At 38.3% G+C, this 19,821-nt stretch overlaps 3 protein-coding genes across 3 annotated transcripts; 1 reads left to right on the top strand and 2 right to left on the bottom strand.

The window, feature by feature from the left end:
• Positions 1-2,164: 2,164 nt before the first annotated feature.
• On the top strand, positions 2,165-3,749 carry LOC6043410. The gene is made up of 5 exons (XM_001858882.2): positions 2,165-2,609; positions 2,687-2,855; positions 2,916-3,062; positions 3,119-3,250; positions 3,307-3,749. The coding sequence occupies exons 1-5, from the start codon at positions 2,224-2,226 to the stop codon at positions 3,718-3,720; spliced, it is 1,248 nt and encodes a 415-aa protein (XP_001858923.2). The 5' UTR covers positions 2,165-2,223; the 3' UTR covers positions 3,721-3,749.
• LOC6046753 lies at positions 3,731-7,289 on the bottom strand. The gene is made up of 3 exons (XM_038262345.1): positions 6,524-7,289; positions 4,036-5,677; positions 3,731-3,980 (listed from the first exon to the last, which is right to left on the bottom strand). The coding sequence occupies exons 1-3, from the start codon at positions 7,211-7,213 to the stop codon at positions 3,751-3,753; spliced, it is 2,562 nt and encodes an 853-aa protein (XP_038118273.1). The 5' UTR covers positions 7,214-7,289; the 3' UTR covers positions 3,731-3,750.
• A 5,063-nt stretch (positions 7,290-12,352) lies between these two features.
• Positions 12,353-18,937, bottom strand: LOC6043407. The gene is made up of 5 exons (XM_038265061.1): positions 18,602-18,937; positions 13,319-13,653; positions 13,111-13,257; positions 12,910-13,059; positions 12,353-12,850 (listed from the first exon to the last, which is right to left on the bottom strand). The coding sequence occupies exons 1-5, from the start codon at positions 18,807-18,809 to the stop codon at positions 12,437-12,439; spliced, it is 1,254 nt and encodes a 417-aa protein (XP_038120989.1). The 5' UTR covers positions 18,810-18,937; the 3' UTR covers positions 12,353-12,436.
• Between the last annotated feature and the right edge of the window lie 884 nt (positions 18,938-19,821).

The raw sequence follows: 19,821 nt of genomic DNA, 5'->3' as shown, positions 1-19,821 counted from the left end.
TTGGAATATTTTCCAACAGGTAATGTTTTTCTCAAGATTATTATTTTTAAAACATGTAGGCCACACAAAGTCCATGCACTATTATGAAAACAAAAATGTTCAATAGTGTTTAGAAAAATAGTTACGTTAAAAATTCTTAATTTAAATTCCGGGGTGACTTTGATAGTCATAGTTTTTCTTGTTAAAATCATATTTTAGATGTTCGGGTCTCCTACGAAAGGCCGAATCTCAAAAGGCTGAATCCCGAAAGGCCGAAATTCAAAAGGCCGAATTACTCGAAAGGCAGAATTCTCATAAGGCTGAATCCCAAAAGGCCGAATCTCATTAGGCAAACCGCGCCCAAAAATGCGGAAACGCATTCCAAAAGAAGTTATTTTTATAAGCCATGGTTATGGAACAAAAATTGGTTTCAAAATTAAAAAGGCATAACTTTCTAGCATTGCTACTTAATTGAATTTTTAAAGTTTCTATTTATTTGATGCAAAACATTAATTGTAATTATTTGAATTCATTTAAGTACTTGGTGACGAATGATCAAATGTCGGTTATCGTCATCATAATTCAATAAACAAAAAGATTGAAACACTTTTGAAATGCTGTAATTCATTCTACTCTACTCACTTGTATGCATGGTAACAATATGATCGATAAAGCTAAACAGAATTTACTCATTATGTTAAGTACTTCTCTTAAAATTACAAAAAAGAACACAGTTTGTTCGTTTACTGTATCTTTGAACATCATAATCAACGAAAATCGTGAAAATATAAACAAAATTCTGAATTCCATAATCATAACCATTTTGAGTTTCGGCCTTTTAAGGCAATCCCAGATGTGTTCAAACTTTATTTGTACGTTAAATGTACTATCACTAAAGTAGCTCATATAGTTTTAAAGAAAAAAATAATCAATCTTTATATTTAGTTAACTATGTTTATAAGCTTTTTTACGAAATACATATAAATTTTAGGTAAAATTGTTAAAAGTCGGAATTATGCCTGAAATTTGTTAAAACTAGTTTTGTTTATAAAATTGTCGATTTATATTGCATTATATACTGTATTCGATGCACGAATCACAAATTTGTTCAAGTGAAATCGCCCATTAATTCGGAGACTTTTTTTAAATTGTGTTCAAAAATACATGTTACTTATTATTTACAAACTTATTTAACCTTCTCCTAGTGGAAAATTGTCCAAAGAATCCGAAAATTCATTCAGTTTTCCGATTCAAAATCATGTTCATTGAAAAAATCATGACTCTTTGAGAAGTTTAAAATAATGACTTTCATCAACATTTTTTTAACTTTAGTTGTGTTTTAGGAACAGTTCTTCTTGATGTAATTGTACTCTTCATTTTGCGGAAAAATTACCGCAAACCTATCAAAGTCACCCCGTTTTACGGTACACGGATTATTATTATTTTTTGTAGTTTTTTTTAATTTAATCTCCCAACATTTGTAAAATTTTCTGATCCCATAGAAATTTTTTTTTAAATTTTGGAATCAATTTCATCATTTCAAAAATACTTTGTATTGAATATTTGCTCTTTTAGGATAGTTATTCTTAATCTAAAATTAAAAAAAAAAAAAAAAAAAAACAGAAGATTTCACAAATGTTTTTTATCATTGAAAAAATGACCATTTGTTCTGAGAGAGTATTGAAAAATAATAGGCTGTTTGGATGAGACTGTTTCTTTTTCTTTTATTCGTTGAATTGCAGTAACCAGAGGTCTAAACTTCAATGCTATCGAAAATTTTCTCAACCTTGCGAATAAAAATGTTTTCAGAAATAGACAATCATGGAAACTATTTGAAAAAAAAAAAAACTAAATGAAATACCTGTTTTTTTTTTGTTAATATTGTAGTGGATTTATCTTGAAAACGGGGCACTTTATAAAAAAACTATGTAAAGAACCTTTCAATTAAAATTTAAATAAAAATTTCTGTTTAAAAAAAAATCCAAATATCTCCATATTTTTCTAAGTTTCAAAAGCTGCGGTCGATTTTTTCCAAAAATCAGATTTAAAAAAAAAAATCATTACTCGGCGGCAGATTTTTCTCAAAAATATTTATGGGCTGGCACGTCAGTTCGTCAGTGGTACCACCCCATGCGACCTGTTTGTTATCACGCACGTCCTGCCGCCTATATGGCGCGAAGGCCTAATCAGTTCGTTCTGCAGCATTAGATAAGTCACCAGTTGTGTATCAGCTGGACATCGAGCATGACCTCGACGGGTAGTGAACTCTCTTCCGCGCCATCCGCTGAATGTTGGCGAAATGCCAAGTTTTTCGAGGATGTGGTCCGGGCCGATTTGAACGCGGATGCTTCCGAAGTTGTTCACGTGGTCGACGTTCAGGTTGCAAACGCCAACGCCAAGGTCGAGGGCTACATGTCCCTGATGCACCGAGCTGCGGTGGAGTTCCAAGTCGGAGGTGCCGGGGTGGTTCAAACACGGTCCTACATCGTGAAGGAGAAGTCTAGCAAGGTATTTGGGGGTGACTTTGTGGAAAAGTTAGCTGTTTTTAGCAAAGAGATTGAGATGTACGAGACATTTCTACCAGCATTTGAGGAGTTTTGGGGTGAAGCAGGAATTCAATTCGGTCCCAGGTATGGTAGAATAGCAACAATGTACGCAAAACATCCAATTTAAACTAATCAACGGCCTTGGTTTGTGATACTTTCAGGGTACTCAAAACGGTCTCTACGCCATACACGGTGATTGTGATGGAAGATTTGAAGTCCAAGGGTTTCTCTATGAAGCAGCGTACTGAAGGGTTGAGTTTGGAGCTTTGTGAACAGGTGCTTAGCAAAGTGGCCAAGTTTCATGCAGCTTCCGTTGTTTACTACGAACAGGTAACAATATTTTATCATCGCATTGAAAGTTTTAAATTACATTTAAATTATTTTGTTCAGAATGGACCATATCCGGAAGATTTTAAAGAGGGCATTTTTTCTGAGAAGCTGAAAGAAGACATGGAGGCTTATTGTGCACCACTATTAGAATCCTACATCCAAGCTATGGAGGATTTGGGCTTCCCTTTGGAAGTTAGGGAAGCACTTGTAAGTTTACCTTTTACTGATTATTTTAAATATGGTAATTTTATCCTTTTTTAAAGAATTTTTACAGAGGTAAACTGTACTCCTACTTGTGCAAACTGCTTGAACCGGATCCAGCTAAGTTTAACGTGCTAAACCATGGAGATCTTTGGGTTAACAATTTACAGTTCAGTGAAACTGAAGTTCTGCTGGTATGAAGGGTTTTCTCTTAATGTCATCAGTGAATGAAATGTCTGTTTTCTTCTAGCTGGATTACCAAATTGCAGTCTACGGTTCACCATCTTTGGACCTGCTGTATTCCATCATCAACTTATCGGCTTTAGATGTTCGCACGGACAAGTTCGATCATCTTATTGAGCACTACCACAGCGAATTGGCCAAATCTTTGAATGTTTTGAACGCCAAAACTACGATTCCCACACTACAAGATATTCAAGAAGATGTCCGGCAGCACGGATTCCTGGCCTGTTTAATGTCGATGGAGGGCCTCCTGATGATTCTGGTCCCAGAGGTGGAGCTCAACATGGAAATGCTAGGCTCCAGTACCGAAGCTGGTTTTGAATACAGGAAGAGCTTTTACTCCAATCCGCGAGTTAAGAGCATGCTAGAGAAGCTGGTTCCGTTCATGTGGGAGAGGGGCTTCTTGAAAATGGCTGAATAAAATGACTTGCTTGTTGATTTTAAACTTTATTTAAACTGTTTTCTTCGAAACCGCACACACGGAAGCGTCCTCCGCGAAGGCTCCCTTCTTCTGGAAGAATGGCAGCAGTTGTTCCATCGAGCGCAGGTACCGTTCGTTACCGTACATCTCCTTGCGGCACCGTCGACCGGTTTCGTTGTCCATAAACATGGCCTCCATGTTCAGGTCACCGGTGGGCTCGACGTGGCACAGCGAGTTCACGCCAAACATTGTGGCGGCACCTAAAAATTGGAATTTGTGAGATTCTTGGAGGAATTGGATAAATATAAGACTAACCGTAAACAATCCGGTCGTAAAAGTCCATCTGAAGCTTCTTCAACGTCGGAAGAGGTTTGCTGTAGCCAAGCACTGTCAAGTTGGACACCAGCTGCTCGTGATAGTATCGAATAAAGTGGTTCAGCTTCGCCAGTTTGATGTTCCCCTTAACCGAAGTGAACAAGAAGTAGTTCAAATCCAGCACCGGTGAGCCGTAGAAGCACATCTGGAAATCAACAAGCGCAGCATCTTCCAAGCAACCGTCACTACCGTACTGGAACATGGTGTTGTTGATCCAGAAGTCACCGTGGTTCAGCACGTTAAAGCCGTCAGGGTCAACCACCAAGCAGTCCATCGTTCTGCTGAACGCAACTGCACGCAGCTTCTCCAAATCTTCCAGGTATTCTTTGGTAGAAGCATGCTGCCTAAGTTCCTCGAGACAAGCATTGTAAGCCGGCGTGAACATGTGCTCCATCATTTGCATGTTCTTTTCATTGTACAGACCGTGTGCAAATATTTCTGGGAAGCCACCGTTCCGAACTCCATACATAGCGGATGCAGCGTGAAACTGGGCTAGCTTCTCCAGAATCCGCTCCGTGTGTCCCTGATCCAACCCGTCCTGTCGCTTCACCGGTTTGTACCGCACACTGCGAAGATCCTCCATCACAATCACATCGCTGGGAACCTTCTCACAAGTCTTCAAGCAGCGAGGTCCAATCTCCACACCAATATCTTTGTCCAGGTACAGTGCTTCAAAGGCCGGTATTAGCTTCTCGTACATCTCAATCTCCTTGGCAAACGGATTCAGCGCATCACTGAACTCCGCCGCCATCCCCGTTGGCCTGGTCTTGACAATCACCGAAAATGACTCTTCCGAATTGTTCGCCTTGTTCTCAACGTTAATCTTGCAGCGATACATGACCGACCCGTAGTTGTCTCCCTTGCTGGTGGCGATGCTCACCTCGAGCTTCGTGATGTAGTAGTTCCCATTTCGCAGGTGAAGCTTTTTCTCAACGACGTCGTTGAAGAACTCCCGCCGGAACCAACCGGGCAGGTTCAGGTAATCACTACAAACCCCGCTCGGAGTTTGGTACCCACTGTGACGAATATCAAAGGCACCGTACTCGCAGAAGAACGGCAACAGTTCCGTCATCTGCCGCACATACTCCGGTGTGCTGAACATCTTCTCCCGGAACAACCTGCCCGCGTCGTCAGCCGACATCATCGTATCAATGGAGGCATTCTCCGTCTTCTCCATCAGACAGATCGGAAGCACTCCGAAGCAAGCCGCGAATCCGTACGCGATGTGATCGATAAAGTCCAGGTGGAGTTCCTTCAGGGACGGAATTGGCTTCGAGTACTCGAGCAAGTTCAAATTGTTCGTCAGATTGCGGTGGTAGAAATTGATCAGGTTGTCCAGTTCCGGCAGCCGGATGTCCCCTCGCACAGAGGTAAAGATAAAGTACAGCAGATCCAGGCTTGGTGAGGCCCATACGCACATCTGGTAGTCTACCGGAACTAGGGTGGCGATGGTGCTGTCGGCATTGTATTGGAAGAGCAGATTGTTGCACCATGCGTCGCCGTGATTCAGCACGTTGAAGCCGTTTGGGTTGGCGCGACTGATTTTGATCAGTTCGTCCAGCATTGATAGTGAGAAGTCTTGCTGTGAGGGATGAGAGAGATTCACGTAAAATTTAATACGAGATTAATTCTAGATTTTGTTTTGTTTTTTTAAAGGACGGAAAACACCGAGGAAAACACCTATTTAGGTAATTTTTAAATGTTAAACTAGCCCACAATTGGTTGAAAATGTTGTTTAAAAAAAGTATGAATGTAACACAAACTGAAAAATTTAAACAAAAATGAAAAATTTGGTTTAAAAACCCTAAATTAATCCACCTTGAGGTGGTTGATGCCTTGAGTGAATACATTCACTCAACATGTTAAACACATTAACTTTATTACTGCCAAAATCCTATCCAGTGATTGTTCGCATGATAGAACCGGAACATCGTCATTTTAATATGGTTTTTGAAGTAGATACTTAGCTAAACATCTTGATTTATAGATATTGATTTATAGAACCCCAAGCCGGATCGAATGAGACCAACAAGATTGAAATCTGTGCAGCGAGGAAGGCAAAAAATAAAAATATTGCAAAATATCGTAAAATTGGTAAATTTTAACCCCCAACTCCAAATTTAAGTAACATTGGATGTGCGTGCTGTATTGAGTGAACAACATTTATTTAACACTTTCATCAACTTCCCACAACTATTCAAACAGTGAGTTCAGAGACGCGCGAGTCGCTAATTCGTTTCAAACATTTCAAACCCGGTTATGAATGATAAGGCGTCACCATATTGAGCAAAACAACCGCAGCGTCATTTGCTTTATAAGTGTGGCAGTATCTAATCACAATTTTTGCTGGCTTTAGATAGATTCATTATTTAGACCAGCTTTAGAACGGTCTTTCGATTTCAACCCAATTTGACCTTCAGATACTCACCATAATCTCAGCATAGTACTCTCCATTCGGCCACAAACGCACCATTTTTACCGACGTTTCCATGTGCGGTCTCATGTGCGCCTCAAAAATCGCCTTCGACCTCACGTTGTACATTCCCTCGTCGAAAACGGCACTGAAGGGACCTTTCTGCTCAAACAGCACGGCCGATGCCGCATGAAACTGGGCCAACTTCTTCAGAACCACTTTCGTGTGCTCCAGGTCGAGTCCTTCGCGCCGGTTTACCATCCTAAACTGTCGATCGTTGAGGTCTTCCAGCACCAGACTGTCCGTTGGTCGCGTCTCGTTCTTGTAGCACTTTGGTCCAAACTCCACGTAGATTCCCTTCTCCCGGTAGAGTTGCTCCAACGCCGGAATAATGTCCGCGTACATTTCCTTCTCCTTGGGGAACACATTCATCATCTGGATCATCTCCTCGGCCATGCCCATATTGACCAGGGCCTTCACGATCAACGACAGCTTCTTCGAAGAACCATCCTTACAGCTAACACCGACCGCCACTCGGTACAGCTTCGAGGCGAAATTATCGCCAGCCTCCGTGGCCGGCTTAACGTCGAGAGCGTCAATTGTGAAATCATCTTCGCACAAGCCAAACTTTTTGGCCACAACTTCATCGAAATACTCTTTCGTCATCCACGACGGGACTTGAGCGGTTGGTGGGACGGCAGCCATCGTGTTCAACGTTCAGCAGTTAACTGGACAATTGCGACGTTCTCTCGCGACTAGGAAGAGCAAATGTAGTCGTTCATTAATGATAAACGTATTGCGTCATTTTTAACGACAGGTATGGGACGTTCCCATTCGATGTTAGCTGTACTGACCCTTGGTCATATTGTATGGATAATGAATAAGATTTCATCAATTTGGTTGACGTATTTGAATATTGCATTATTAGTACTTCTTGCGAAATCATGCTCTGCAAAAGATAGCCAAATTTTGTTATCAGGGTGTTTTTTTTATGCTATCGACAGTTGTGTGACGTATCCGTTTTATTTTGATTGAACCTCGCTTATCGGACACTGATAAGATTTGCCACATTTACCTTTTTAGGAAAGAATAGTGATATGCAAATGTCTTCGGAAATGACTGTTCATTTTAAAACCGTTTTGTCATTCTTCGAGATGTTTCATGACTTAACAAATCGAAATAGTAGTTTATGCAACAAGTTGCAAAACGAGGATTTTTTCAGCACGAGTCGTACATTTATACAACGAGGTTCACCGAGTTGGATAAATACGAAGAGTGCTGAAAAAATCAAGTTTTGCAACGAGTTCCATACAACATTTTTTGCAATTCCAAAAAACACACACTGAGTGAAATTTTATGTCAAATTTTCATGTATTTTGTCAATAAATCGTTTAAATCAAAAAAATGTTGAAAAGTGTTACTTTTCGAAACAAGTGCTAAAAAGTTCAACACTTTTCAGCATTTATTTTGAAAAGTGTTGCTATTCGATTCTGTTATTTTTGGCTATTTCGTCGTTCAAGAATGACAGGAAAAGTAAGTAGTTTCACGATGGAATTGCAAAGATAACTTTAATCACTTAGAAAAGTTTTGAACTAAAATTATTTACTGGTACTGGTTACCAGGGTTACCAAGTCAAAATTAGAAAAATCTGGCAAAATATCGATAAAAAATCTGGAAAAATCTGGCAGTCGAAAATTTAACCATTCTCAATGGTGAAGGGGAGGTAGGACATGGATAAATTAAAAGTTTGTAGAATTCAGATGGTTTAATTGATTTTATGACCTCAAAAATGTTTTATTAACACTCCCTCTAAAAAAAACTTTTTTTTTTTTCAATTAAATTAGCTAATTTTGATCAAAAAATTGATCACAATTGGCATATAATGAAAAATCGGGCAAAATCTGTCAAAATCTTGCACTGAGAAGGATGAATCTTTATTCTGGCTGACACTTGAAAAATCTGGCATTCCCAGATTTATCTGGCAACCTCTTAACTCGATGCTTTAAAAATATTTTGAAAAAAAAGATGAAAATTGTACAACAAGCTTTAATTGATAGAATTGGTCCAAATTCACCATAAAATCAGTTTTAAATTTTTCAAAATAAAGCATATCTCACTCGAATTAAATTTATATTTTTTTCTAAGATTTCACTTTAATTATACTTTGTATAACAAATATTTACAATTAAACTTCATCAAACAAATTGACAGTACTGACCAAAAAAATGAACCAAAACCATTTTGAAAATAATATCCATAAGTATACCATAGTTTGTATTTTTTCAGTTTTATATTGACATTGCTCTCCGCGTTCAAGCCTTCGCACTCCTAGGTTCGAGCAGAAACTTGCAATAGAGACCACAAAAGACCCGGGGGTCGTTAATGTGGATGGTTTGATTTTTGATTTTTGCAACTTGTTTTGTAAAACTTATGATAGACTCTTGCTTGCTCACTTCCAATTGAGCTATTTATGTCTCGATTCCAGTTGAAAACGCTTTTTGAGCTGCAATTGAACGTCATAGTGCTGATATGCCAACAAAACAGCACAACTTGAAATTTTTGAAGTTGATGTTTTTAAAAGCTTCAGTTTTGTCAAGGTATGACAAATTCGGGCTAACTGAACATGCTCGAATCGACTGAATTGATTTTTAGTAAATTCCCTACCAATAAATAAGATTTCAAATTTCGGGTATAAAATGGTATGGAATCATCTTGAGCAACCATGCGCGCACCCACGTTCATCGCATGGTTGCTAAACATGATTCTTTAGATTTATACCCGAAATTTACAATTCTATTTATTGGCAAGAAATTCACTTGAATTCAATTCTGTCCATTGGAGCGTGGTTTTGGAGACCAAATTTACAATACCTTGAAAAAATTGAAGCGTTTACTAACATCAACTTCAAAAGTGTCGAGTTGTGATATCCGAAGTAAACTTTTGTTGATAGTAGAGTATGAAAAGCAAGTACAAATTTTTAATGTTTATGTGACAAAATGTCCAAAAAATAATAAGAGCCCAAATAAAAAAAAAATCTAATCAACTTAAAAAATTCATAAAATACCGCCAACAGGGCTAACGTAAATGGGATTTCAATTTATTTTTCAAATATTATCCAATCAGAAAAACATGCCTCACGATTTTTTTAATCGTGTTTTAGGGTAAGCCACGCAATGCTAATGTTGTTTTTATATTGTGCATAAAAATCGTAGCAAATTGGTATTGTAAGATCCGGAGTGACTTTGATAGCATTTTTTTTTTGTACAGATTTCAGTTAACAGTGTGCAAACTAAATTGATTACTTAAAGTGGATCATATTTTATGTTACTTTTAATGTTCCATTTAAAGAAAATAACACACACAAGTAAATATTTATTTTACTCAATTAACGTATTTGAATGCTTGAATGTTTTTTTTCAGATTTTTTGCCATCAAAATCCAATTTGAAGCATGAATAAAATATTGTCGACACTACTCAGCAAATAGTAGTAATAAAAATGCTAATACATTTGTTTTGTTCTAACTCTTCCAATAACTTGAAACTTAGAAACTAATTTTATGTGTTTTTTTAGGAAAAATTGTGTAGAAAAATTGTGTCGGGAACCGTGGTGTAGGGGTAAGCGTGGTTGCCTCTCACCCAGTCGGCTTGGGTTCGATCCCAGACGGTCCCGGTGGCATTTTTCGAGACGAGATTTGTCTGATCACACCTTCCGCCGGATGGGGAAGTAAATGTTTGCCCCGGTCTAACCTAGAGGGTTAGGTCGTTAGCTCAATCCAGGTGTAGGAGTCGTCTCCCTGGGTCCTGCCTCGATGGAGTCGCTGGTAGGCAGTTGGACTAACAATCCAAAGGTCGTCAGTTCGAGTCCCGGGGTGGATGGAACTTAGGTGTAACAAGAGGTTTGCAGTTGCCTCAACAATCAAACCTTCGGACACCTAGTTTCGAGTAGGAATCTCGCAATCGAGAACGCCAAGACAATGCTGTAGAGCGAATAATTTGATTTGGTTTGTGTAGAAAATCAGATAAAACATCCCGCTTTCCGATTTGAAATAATTTTCGTCAAGCATTTATGACACTCTGTGAGCATTTAAATAAATGTATTTATCAATGTTGCCATAATTCGATGCATCTGTGCTCTCAAGCTAAACTAAATAGGAAAAACAGCAAGCTTAGTACAAAAGAGCACAGAGTCATCGAATTATAGTTAACTAACTTCTACAATTTTCAAACTATGTTGGAATCAACTTCTTGAAGTATTCTGATGACGCCTAAGCTGAGTATGGTTTTATAATGTATTAAATTCATATTTATCATTTTGCAAAAAAAAAACAACAATCTATCAATGTCAACCCGACATTCAAAGTCACCTCGGTTTACGGTATACTCCCCTCTTCCTCCAAGACCTTGACCAGAGTCCTTTTAATGAACCCTGAAATATTTTCTAGCGTTTACCCGCCATTCATTGGCTGATTTACCCCTCTAACGATCATTATTTTGTTTCGAAAATTATAATTTTTTTCCTATCGAAGAACCTACCATTATAATTTCGTCGTGCGATCTTGCCGCATGTGCATTATGGGCCAAATTGAGTTAAGCCTGCCTTAAAGATCACGGTATGATTGAAGCAAAATATTATAAATTGTGATGACCCATGATAGATTTATACGTAGGAAGTTGTTTTCACTTTCCAGGTTTAGAATATGTACGATTCAAAATATGATATCGCTGAAAAGAGTACTTTGTTTTGGGAATCAGGAGGAAATCCACATTTTTCGAGAAAACTTAACACGTAGGGCAAACTTCAAATGCTTTTTTCTCAGCTTGCTGTTTTTGCATATGCGAACATGGGCAGTACAGACGCCTGGACTAATTAAAAATAATAAATAATAATAAAAAAATTTTTTTTTTATTTATAGTAATTTTAGGATAAATAAATAAATAACAAATAATAACCCTCTACTGCCCCAAATTTTTTTTCGATTTTTTTATTTTTCCCGTGAGGTCATTTCCTCCTTAGCCGATTTTAGTTAAATTGATAAACAAAAATAATTCAGAGATTTAATTTGTGTATTTAACAGATTTTTTGGATAAATCCATTTTATTTCAGGGGTACGAGGTTAAATATTTCTTTTGTAAAACCCATTCTAAAAATAAACACATCTAATCTAATTTAATCTAATCTAACCCTACACACAAAAAAATATTTCCGAATGTTACATCATTTATGATGTAACACTTTTGCACGTCATAAAACATTTAAATTTAAATGCAATTTGATGTAAATTTACAACAAATTATACGTAAAAACATGATTTTACGTGTGATTCAACCGTTTGCGTCGAATCTCAAGTTTACATCAACTGAGTTTACATGTGATTCATTTTTTCCGTGACGAGTAAATTCACATATTTTTTTCTGTGTAGCACTGCCAGTCTTTCGAGGGCATCCTGGAAAATGCCTTAGGTTGATTAACGCCTAGCATCCTCTTGTCATTATTAACAATTGCAGTGCCCCAATGCAATAAATTGCTTTGAAACATCACAAACGTTAAAGCGGCCAGGCCAACTGCGTAAAGTTTACCGCAAAGATGATTCGTTGAAGTGGGTTGAGTTTGAGCACGAATGTTCAAACAACAACGCAATTCTGAATCTACAGGGGAGGAAGAAACGTGGGGATCCCCCGCTCACGTTCCTGTTAGTTATAGCAATTAATCGTTGGAAGCACCATGCTAAGAAGTTTTGGTGCTCCGGGACCCTCTGGGATGGGACATTGTATTTCCACAAATGCCCTTGACACTTTTGCCATGGTTATAGCGCCACAACTCGCTCTAAAATAAACACATGAAATAAAATTATAAATGGGTTCTTTTGCACTTTATTTGCTCTTATTAAAATCTTCCATATTCCAAAGTAAAACATAACAACTCCACCTCATTCATGATCCAAATACCCCCGCAGATCAAACATCTTCAGCAGTGGTCTCAAATGTTGATGATACAGAGGATTGTTGAACACATCGTGCCGAAACTGCACATTTTCCTCCTCCTCCCCAACAAATCCGGCAAAATTGGCATTTTCACTCTTGTTGGCCAGCACCACCGGCAGGATTCCGTACAGGCATTGCATTCCGAAGTAAGCCCGCTTCAGCATCTCGATGTGGATGTCCCTCAGGGTGGGAATCCGCTCTGGGTAGCCCAGCTTTCGAAGGCTTTCCGCCAGTTGATTCTGGTAAAATTGGATCAGTTCGTCAAAGTGGTTCGTTTTCAGCTCCAGTGTTGTTGAAGAAACGATGTAGTAGAATAGTTCCAGCACTGGCGAACCGTAGTACGGGCCTTGGAAGTCAATCTGTAACATTTTTACAACATATTATTTTGTATTTTTAAAAAGGGATGTTTTCTTCTTACCAGCAGGACATCCCTAGGATCACCCGACTCGTGGTAGCTGAACATGTGATTGTTCGTCCAAACATCACCGTGGCAAAGTGCAACAAATCCTGAATCATCTTTCTTGGTCGCTTCAAACAATTTGTCGAAAGTGTCCTTCATATTTCCGGTCTAAAATTGTTATTGTTTGAAATTTTCAATTAAACTTTATTGATTTATTACCATTTTGGGTTTGAATTTGTCGCACTCCTCCCAGGAACTGAGAGAATCCAAAAATACTGGCGTTATAGCGTTGAGGAATTTGTCGAAGAAATCTCTTGCTGTTTCTTGTACCATTCCATTGTTGAACAGTGCGTTGATTGGTCCATTCTGATGATAAGATTATTATTTATAAAAAAAACCATCTTAAAATATCACTTTTCCAGCTCACCTTCCTGTAATCCACCGCTGTCGCCGCGTGATACTTGGCCAATTTGTCCAACAGCAAGTGGGCATGCTTAAAATCGGCTCCCTTCTGCCGGTTGGCCACCCGGTAACCCGAAGCGCACAGGTCATCCAGCACGATGATGTCCACCTCACCCTCGATCGTTTTCCAGCAGCGCGGTCCAAACTGAATTTCCGTTCCCGCCTTGGCCCACTCGGCTTCCATCTTGGGCAGAACCGTGTCGTAGGCAAACTTCTCCTTCGTGAACACTCCGAATTCCTTCAGGGCCGGAACCGAAATCATTGCCTTAATGATAACGGCTAGGTTTTTAGTTGTTCCGTCTGAATTGAATAGATAGTTAAAACATAAATAATAAGTTTTCTTAGGACACATTCCGGCGTTGCAATGTCATGAAATTTTCTTTGTTTTTCGAAATATGTCTCCTAGCTCTCTCAATTTATCACAAAACTATGCACATTTTGCATGAGTTGAAAGCTTAAACATTCAACTATGTTTGGCTGATAAGTGTACTTCATCAGATAAATCCTTCGAATAACGCCATGCGTTTAAAAAAATATATTATAAACCAGCATTTTCAAAATGTTTGGGGTAACTTGATCCTCCTTCAACATTTTGACGAAAAAAAATGTTTCGTATCCATCCAAACTATTTTTTCTGTAAGATACAGCAATTTCACATAAATCCTTTGCGTTTGTTTTCAAAATATAATAGGTTTAGTACCGTAAACTGGGGTCAATCGGGACACATGGGGCGAATTGGGACAGCAGTTTTTACCATTTTGGAGCACAATATTTTGATTTTTCTGGTTGGTTTCGGTTAGAACAGATTCAGGCCAACAAAATGTATACATCCATATCCAAATTTAAAAGCTTTAAGTGCTCTAAAAACTGCTGTCCCTATTCAGACTGTAGTCCCGATTCACCCCAGATTACGGTTTATACAATATTCAAAAACCTAAAATAATTTTATTTCATTTTATTTTTTTGATCATGTTTACCAAAGTTGGTTATTTTTGTTTACAAAGCATTAGAAAAATGGTTCAAACTACAGTAAGTCATCTACAAATATGCTAAGGGAATCCATGTACGAAATATTAAACCAATCAATTAAACTTAAGGCTGATTTTCAAATCAAAATCAAATTATTCGCTCTACAGCATTGCCTTGGCGTTCTCTATTGCGAGATTCCTACTCAAAACTAGGTGTCCGTAGGCTTGATTGTTGAGGCAATAGGGACGTGGCGTTACATCGTGCTGCCATCTGGTTTTTTTAAGTGCAAGAGTGGAAAAGTACTGAGTCATAGTCTAAAAATAGACGGCGTCCTATCTCGCCCAGCAAAATGAAGTCGATAAAGTAGTCGGTTTCGATGCAGAAAAAGTGGAAAATGTGGTCTAAAAATAGCGACGCCATCCCCCTATTGCAAACCTCTTGTTACACCTAAGCTTCCATCCACCCCGGGATTCGAACTGACGACCTTTGGATTGTGAGTCCAACTGCCTACCAGTGAATCCACCGGATTGACCTAGCGAACTAACCCTCTAGGTTAGACCGGGGCCAACATTTACTTCCCCGTCCGACGGAAGGCGTGGTCAGACAAATCTCGTCTCGAAAAATGCCACCGGGACCGTCTGGGATCAAACCCAAGCCGACTGGGTGAGAGGCTACCACGCTTACCACTACACCACAGTTCCCGGCTGATTTTAGTGACTTTAAAAATGTGGGGATCAATTGTTCCTAAACGCACTTTTCAAACAATTGATTGTAAAAATAGTAGGACGATGAATTCAACATCAAATGCGTAAGCGTTTTGTAGTTTATAAGCTTATCATACAATTCATGTATAAAAAACTATGTTTTGAATAAATTTTAATTGATTTTCATACACATGAAAACAAAGAAAAAATATCTCTTGAAGGTTTTTTGCAGTACATTTTACACAAATGTGTGTAACTCAATCCGAAGATTTTTTTTTCTTTGTAATCTACAATGAGTTTATGTCAATTTCGCACAAATTTCTAGAGCAAAGCTATTTTTTACACAAACGCTGACGAGATACAAGCTAGGGATCAAGTGTTTCCGGGGATCAAGTCTCCCCACTCTCCCCTAAATATTTTTTCAACGTCCTTGAATAATACAAGGCAAATATTTTTGATTTTCATGATTCGATTATGAGAAATTTTAACTATCCAAAGTATTTTTTTCGCGAGGACTCCGAACATTTGAGTCTGAAATGTACTAAATAAAAATTGAAATACCCTGTTTACAAAAACTTTTTTCTAATTTATATTAAGGCTGGTACAAATATTTTTAAAAGTTTTTGTCACCCCCCCCCCCCCTTCAAAATTGGCCCGAAAAATCAGGGGGCAAAAAAAAAAATTACAATAAACTTCAAAATTTTAATGGAAATTCAAGTGCAACCAGCTGAAATCAAATTAAAATACATTCTCCTGCGTTTAAAATCATTTTTAGCATGTTTGGGTTTATGAAAAGTCTTAAGATTTTTGAAAATTTTCGATGCAAAATCTTTTTTCGATACAATTTTGTTTTTGTCAGATCTCAAATTTTTTGAAAACTAATGATTGCAAAACAACTGAACTAGTGTAAAATGCATTTTAAAACACTTTTTTCATTTAAATGTGAAGACTATGGCTTGTTATTTAAATTTTTATATTTTTTTATTTTTTTGCCCCCCCCTTGACCTCGGCCAGGGCCGAGGGACAAAAACTTTTTTAAATATTTGCATCGGCCTAATTCAATGGAAAAGAAATGCAAAATGTTGGAACAGTTAAACTCTTTATCTACTAAGCTCGCGAAAAACTGGGTTGTTTCTATATAAAAAAAATCCGAGTTTTCCTCGTGGTGATATTCGAAGTGTTAATAAAAATATAAATTTAATTGAACAACACTGCCCCTGATCGCATAAATGTCCCATATGCTCTTTCATCGCTTTTGAGTTGTTGATGCAGTAATTTACAGTTTGACCAAACCAACGTTTAATTCAGATACTCATGCCGAACATTTTGCCAGAGAAGCTCATAGAAATATGATTTCTATAATCGATGCCTCTGTGCTCTCGTATGCTAACCAGCAAGCTTAGTACAAGAGAGCACAGAGGCATTGAAATACTTTTTAAAATACAAAAAAACCATGCAAAAAAGTTTGTACGCCTATCGAAATATCAATGAAAATTTTTTTTTTTTTTGAAGATAAATCATCATGGAAAACTTATGTGACACCCAAAGGCTCGATATCTGTGCCAATTTTGGCAAAAATATCATAGAAATTGATAGCTTAACATTGTAAACCCATGCTTGAAAAATTTGAGCATCGTAGGATTAAAACAGCTAAAGCTATTTGAATTTTTTTATAATGATGTGTTTTGATCTAATTTTGAATTTTCAATATGATTTTTGGACAATATAAAAAGCATTTATTGATATTGTAAGTGTTGATTTATATAGTTTTCCCATAATCTTCATTATTCTATAGGTAGATGAGTCCAAAACCATTTAAAATTGTATTTTTAATTTAATTTTATGCAAAAAGCGTGGTCGGGGCAAAATGCACCGCTGTGATGCTCTTTTATAAAAACAGCAACACTAGATGTGGTTACTAGTGAAAACTGCTTTTACCCGGTGCATTATGCCCTATTGTTGTGATACATTTTGCCCCGTTGTTGTAGTGCATTTTGCCCCAATGTTGTGGTGCATATTGCCCCGCATGATTGTTTGGAATGAATCAAAAATGTTTTAGAAATTTGCATGTTTAAACAAATTTGAGGGTTTTCAAGACTTTTTTTTCACATGGATGAAGAAGAATAAGAGTTGTTTTAGAACATTTAACAAAATTCTTCCACAGAATTGATGTTATGGTTGAGAAATCACAGTTTTCCCTTAGGGGGTGCATATTACCCCCTCTTCCCCTATTTTTAATTTAATTTTATGCAACCGCTGTGATGCACCTTTGTAGGAGAACAGGGGGTAATATGCACCCCCTAAGGGAAAACAGTGAGTTCTCAACCATAACATCAATTCTGTGGAAGAATTTTGTTAAATGTTCTAAAACAACTCTTATTCTTCTTCATCCATGTGAAAAATGTCTTTGAAAACCTCAACATTGTTTAAAAATAGCAGATTTCCAAAAATATTTTTGATTCATTTCAAACAACCATGCGGGGCAATAAGCACCGCAACATTGGGGCAAAATGCACTACAACAACGGGGCAAAATGCACCAAAACATGGGGCAAAATGCACCGGGTAAATGCAGTTTTCACTAGTCACCACTAGATGACACCGCTGTTTTACAAGGAGCTTCACAGCGGTGCATTTTGCCCCGACCACGCTTTTTGCAGAAAATTTAATTAAAAATGCATTTTGATGTTTTTGGACTCATCTATCTACAGAATAATGAAGACTTTGGCAAAACAAATATGCCTCAACACTTACAATAACAATAAATGCTTTTTATATTGTTCAAAAATCAGAATGAATGTTCAATGAAAATTAGATGAAAACGCAACAATTTGAAGTTTTGCAAATAACTTAAGCTGTTTTAAAACCACGATGCTCAAATTTTTCCAGCATGGTTTAGCAGTAAGCTTACAATTTCTATGATTTTTTCCCCGGAAAATTCTTCCAAATACCGAGAAAAGCAGGGGGTGCATTTTGCCCTGGGGGTGCATATTACCCCCTCTTCCCATAAAAACAGCTGTGACATCTAGTGGTGACTAGTGAAAACTGCTTTTACCCGGTGCATTTTGCCCCAATGTTGTGGTGCATATTGCCCCGCATGATTGTTTGAAATAAATCAAAAATGTTTTTAGAAATTTGCTATTTTTAAACCATTTTGAGGGTTTTCAAGACTTTTTTCACATGGATGACGAAGAATAATAGTTGTTTTAGAACATCTAACAAAATTTTTGCACAGAAATGCTGTTATGGTTGAGAAATCATAGTTTGCCCTTAGGGGGTCCATATTACCCCCTCTCCCCCTAAAAGAAAAACAGCAATAAATTGATTCTAAGATCAGTAAGAAAAATCTCAACTGCCGTACAAACAGATTTAAACTCATGCATTTTTAAATTTTCATCTAAAGTCAACTACTGTCATTTCGTGGATCACTTCTATCAGCATTTATCTCTATAACCGTCTCTAATAACAGCGTTTGTATTTGCCATTACTTCCCGCCACCATACCCATCCACTAAAGCACAACTGCCAATCAACAATGGAAAAACAATGTTAGTAGAAAAACGAGTTGAAAAATCACCGCCACACTCAGCATCCACGTTGGCACGGTACAGCATCGAGGTGTAATTCTCGCCGGCGCCCCCCGTCGGAATGATGGCCCTGACCTTGACCACGAATTGACCCCGCTCCAGGCCGTGCTTCTCCACGAAAATGTCCTCGAAAAACTGCTCATTCAGCCAGTCCGGGATGGGCGATTTAACCGCGGTGGTCTCCAATTCTGATGTCATCTTGTTTAAGTGGTGTTTAGTTGGGTAATTAAAAAACAAAACTTCAAATTTTTAAGGGCACACCACGATACCGCGCAACCAGCTGATTCAAACGCACGATGCTAACTGAACTGAACGTTTTGCGAGCGAATCTGTTGGTTGGTTGGTGCGCGTCTCTCACGCGAATAGAATTTATCTTTTTTTTTTCTCTACGCCAACAGTGAACGGAACACGACTACACAATTAGAAGGTGTGTGTAGATTAGATGTGGTCGTGTGGGGGCCAGAGTGAGAAACACACAATGCTCGATGATATAGTGACAATGAATTACCGCTGGTCGTAATAACTAATGTAATAGAATGATCGTAAGTCTTTAGGGGAATGTGGGGCAAGACGACCACATGGGGCAAGAGGAACAATTGCTCGTACAGCCGTAATTTCTACAATTTTGATTATTTCCAGTATGAGGAATTCTTGCTAGCAATGCATTGTTATCCGAGCATTCGTTGGTGAAGGTTGTCTGAATCAACATGACTCGTCGCGTCCCGGCGCAAAACGCCGGCAATATTGCCCTACCTGCGGCTCAAGCAGGCAAAAAAGTGGGAATTTCCAAAAGGAAGGTTGAGGCCTCAACTGATGGCCAAAACCGGGGATTTCCAAAAGGAAGGTGCTTTTGGAAGTGACATCGAACAGCAAAAAGACGAAAAAGAGCGACGGTACTGTACCGATGGATGAGGAGGAGGAGAACTCTTCGTCGCACGAGGAGCAGCTATTGAAGAACAACAAGTTCGCTGGACTGCCTGACGAGGACCAGGTAGCGGAAGCAAAGGAGAATGAAGTGAAACAGCGAAAGGAAGAAACTGCCTTTTATGTGAGGCAATCAGCAGCAACGATCGACTTTCGAGCGGGGCTGGTTGAACTCATCAAGTCTGGGAAAGTCCTAGGCAACATTCGTCTGTGTCAGGACGGATTTAAGGTGCTGGTGCAATCCAGGCAGCACTATCAACTGGTCAAGGACCTTGACCGAAAACGA

Source organism: Culex quinquefasciatus, chromosome 3 (genome assembly GCF_015732765.1).
Source record: "Culex quinquefasciatus strain JHB chromosome 3, VPISU_Cqui_1.0_pri_paternal, whole genome shotgun sequence".
Lineage (NCBI taxonomy): Eukaryota > Metazoa > Arthropoda > Insecta > Diptera > Culicidae > Culex > Culex quinquefasciatus.
The sequence above is the reverse complement of the archived record's forward strand: the minus strand, read 5'-3'. Positions and strand labels throughout refer to the sequence as shown.